Source organism: Procambarus clarkii, chromosome 36 (assembly GCF_040958095.1).
Source record: "Procambarus clarkii isolate CNS0578487 chromosome 36, FALCON_Pclarkii_2.0, whole genome shotgun sequence".
Lineage (NCBI taxonomy): Eukaryota > Metazoa > Arthropoda > Malacostraca > Decapoda > Cambaridae > Procambarus > Procambarus clarkii.
The window spans coordinates 34,641,306-34,642,648 of NC_091185.1; the positions used below are offsets into that span (position 1 = coordinate 34,641,306).

The window sequence follows — 1,343 nt, forward strand, 5'->3', positions numbered from 1 at the left end:
GCTGGTAAGGGAGGAAAAGGAATGGGGAGTTGAATCTTTTGAAGAGGATGTGGATAGGGAACGAAAGGGCTAAAAAGTTCCGTGGCCTATCCGCCGCATAATGTATTTTGCCGTAAGGTATTTTGCAGTAAGGTATTTTTCAAAGATTTTGTTCTTGGCTTTATTCTTCTGACGAGTGTTTGGGCAGCGGGAAGTGGCGAGGTAGGCTGGGTGGACTTAGAAGGTCAGTACCAGGGCTTGAGGTTAGGTGGGGAGTAGCATGGTGTGTAGGCGTTGGGTGCAGATGCCGCAGTCTTGGTTCTTCATCTGGCATCTTTCTTCTGCAGCAGGTGGAGGTTTTTCTTGCGTTCTAAGTCTTCTCGCACTTATGAGTCTTCTGTTTTTTCTTCGTCTGAGACTTCCTTCTTGTTGACATGGCCGTGTTGTTGTGGGAGCTTGGTGAGCAAGCCTCCATGAGGAAGTCTTGCACAGAGTAGGTGCTGAATTGTTGGTGTGTGGTGATGGTGCTCCTACTGAGATTTCCTCGTATAGAGAGTCCGAAGCATCGTCTGGAGCCGATGGTTTAGTCTTTGGTCGAACAGCCTGGGTTGGTTGCTAGTGTGGGGGAGTGGTGGTTGCAGCTACCGTGGGAGCGTTGGTGGTGCTGCTTGCAGGTGTGTACAGTACATTGGCGAGCGCGTCGGCTGAGATGGTGTTAGGAGGAGAGTTGGGAGCTGGTGTGGTAGGTGTTCCTGTTTGTGCAGCTTGGGTTTTGGGTGGTGCTGGAGTCTGGGTTGAGGTCGTCCTTGTAGTAGTCCTTGTGGTACTCACTGTGGTGGAAGGAGAGACAGTGAATCTGGCCTCAGGGGCGATGATGGGATCCAGGCCGTTGGCAAGGTACAACGCGTTGACTTTGGTGGCGAACCAGAGGTTATCTGGTCTGATGAGCCTCTCTGCTAGACAAATGGGGTCCGAGAGTGATCTCTTCGCAAGAGGTGTAGAGTCGAGAGGATGCTGATTGGTCCAATGTGCAGGCTGTGATGTCTGGTGGCCATCCATTGTTTAATAATTAACAAATTGATATTTCCTCATGTCCATTTATCCACTTATATTCACTTCAATCATGGCACACATATATACATTCATACATATATACTTTAATACATACATACATACATACATACATACATACATACATACATACATACATACATACATACATACATACATACATACATACATAATTTGATTTAATGGTGGTACCCTGCTTTTGCCAACATTACTCATTTACTTAGATGGGGTAATCTAACCCCATCTAATACCTAAGGTTATGCATCTGGGGGTTATAAGGCACAGTTTGGTAA

General features: G+C 46.8%; 1 protein-coding gene across 1 annotated transcript; it reads right to left on the minus strand.

Moving 5' to 3' along the window:
• Positions 1 to 594: 594 nt before the first annotated feature.
• Positions 595 to 1,038, minus strand: LOC123769296 (mucin-7-like). Its single transcript, XM_045760406.2, has one exon. The coding sequence runs from the start codon at positions 1,036 to 1,038 to the stop codon at positions 595 to 597; it is 444 nt and encodes a 147-aa protein (XP_045616362.2).
• Between the last annotated feature and the right edge of the window lie 305 nt (positions 1,039 to 1,343).

Coding starts and splice junctions, on each gene's coding strand:
- LOC123769296 (XM_045760406.2), bottom strand. CDS start 1,038: ATGGATGGCCACCAGACATCACAGCCTGCACATTGGACCAATCAGCAT.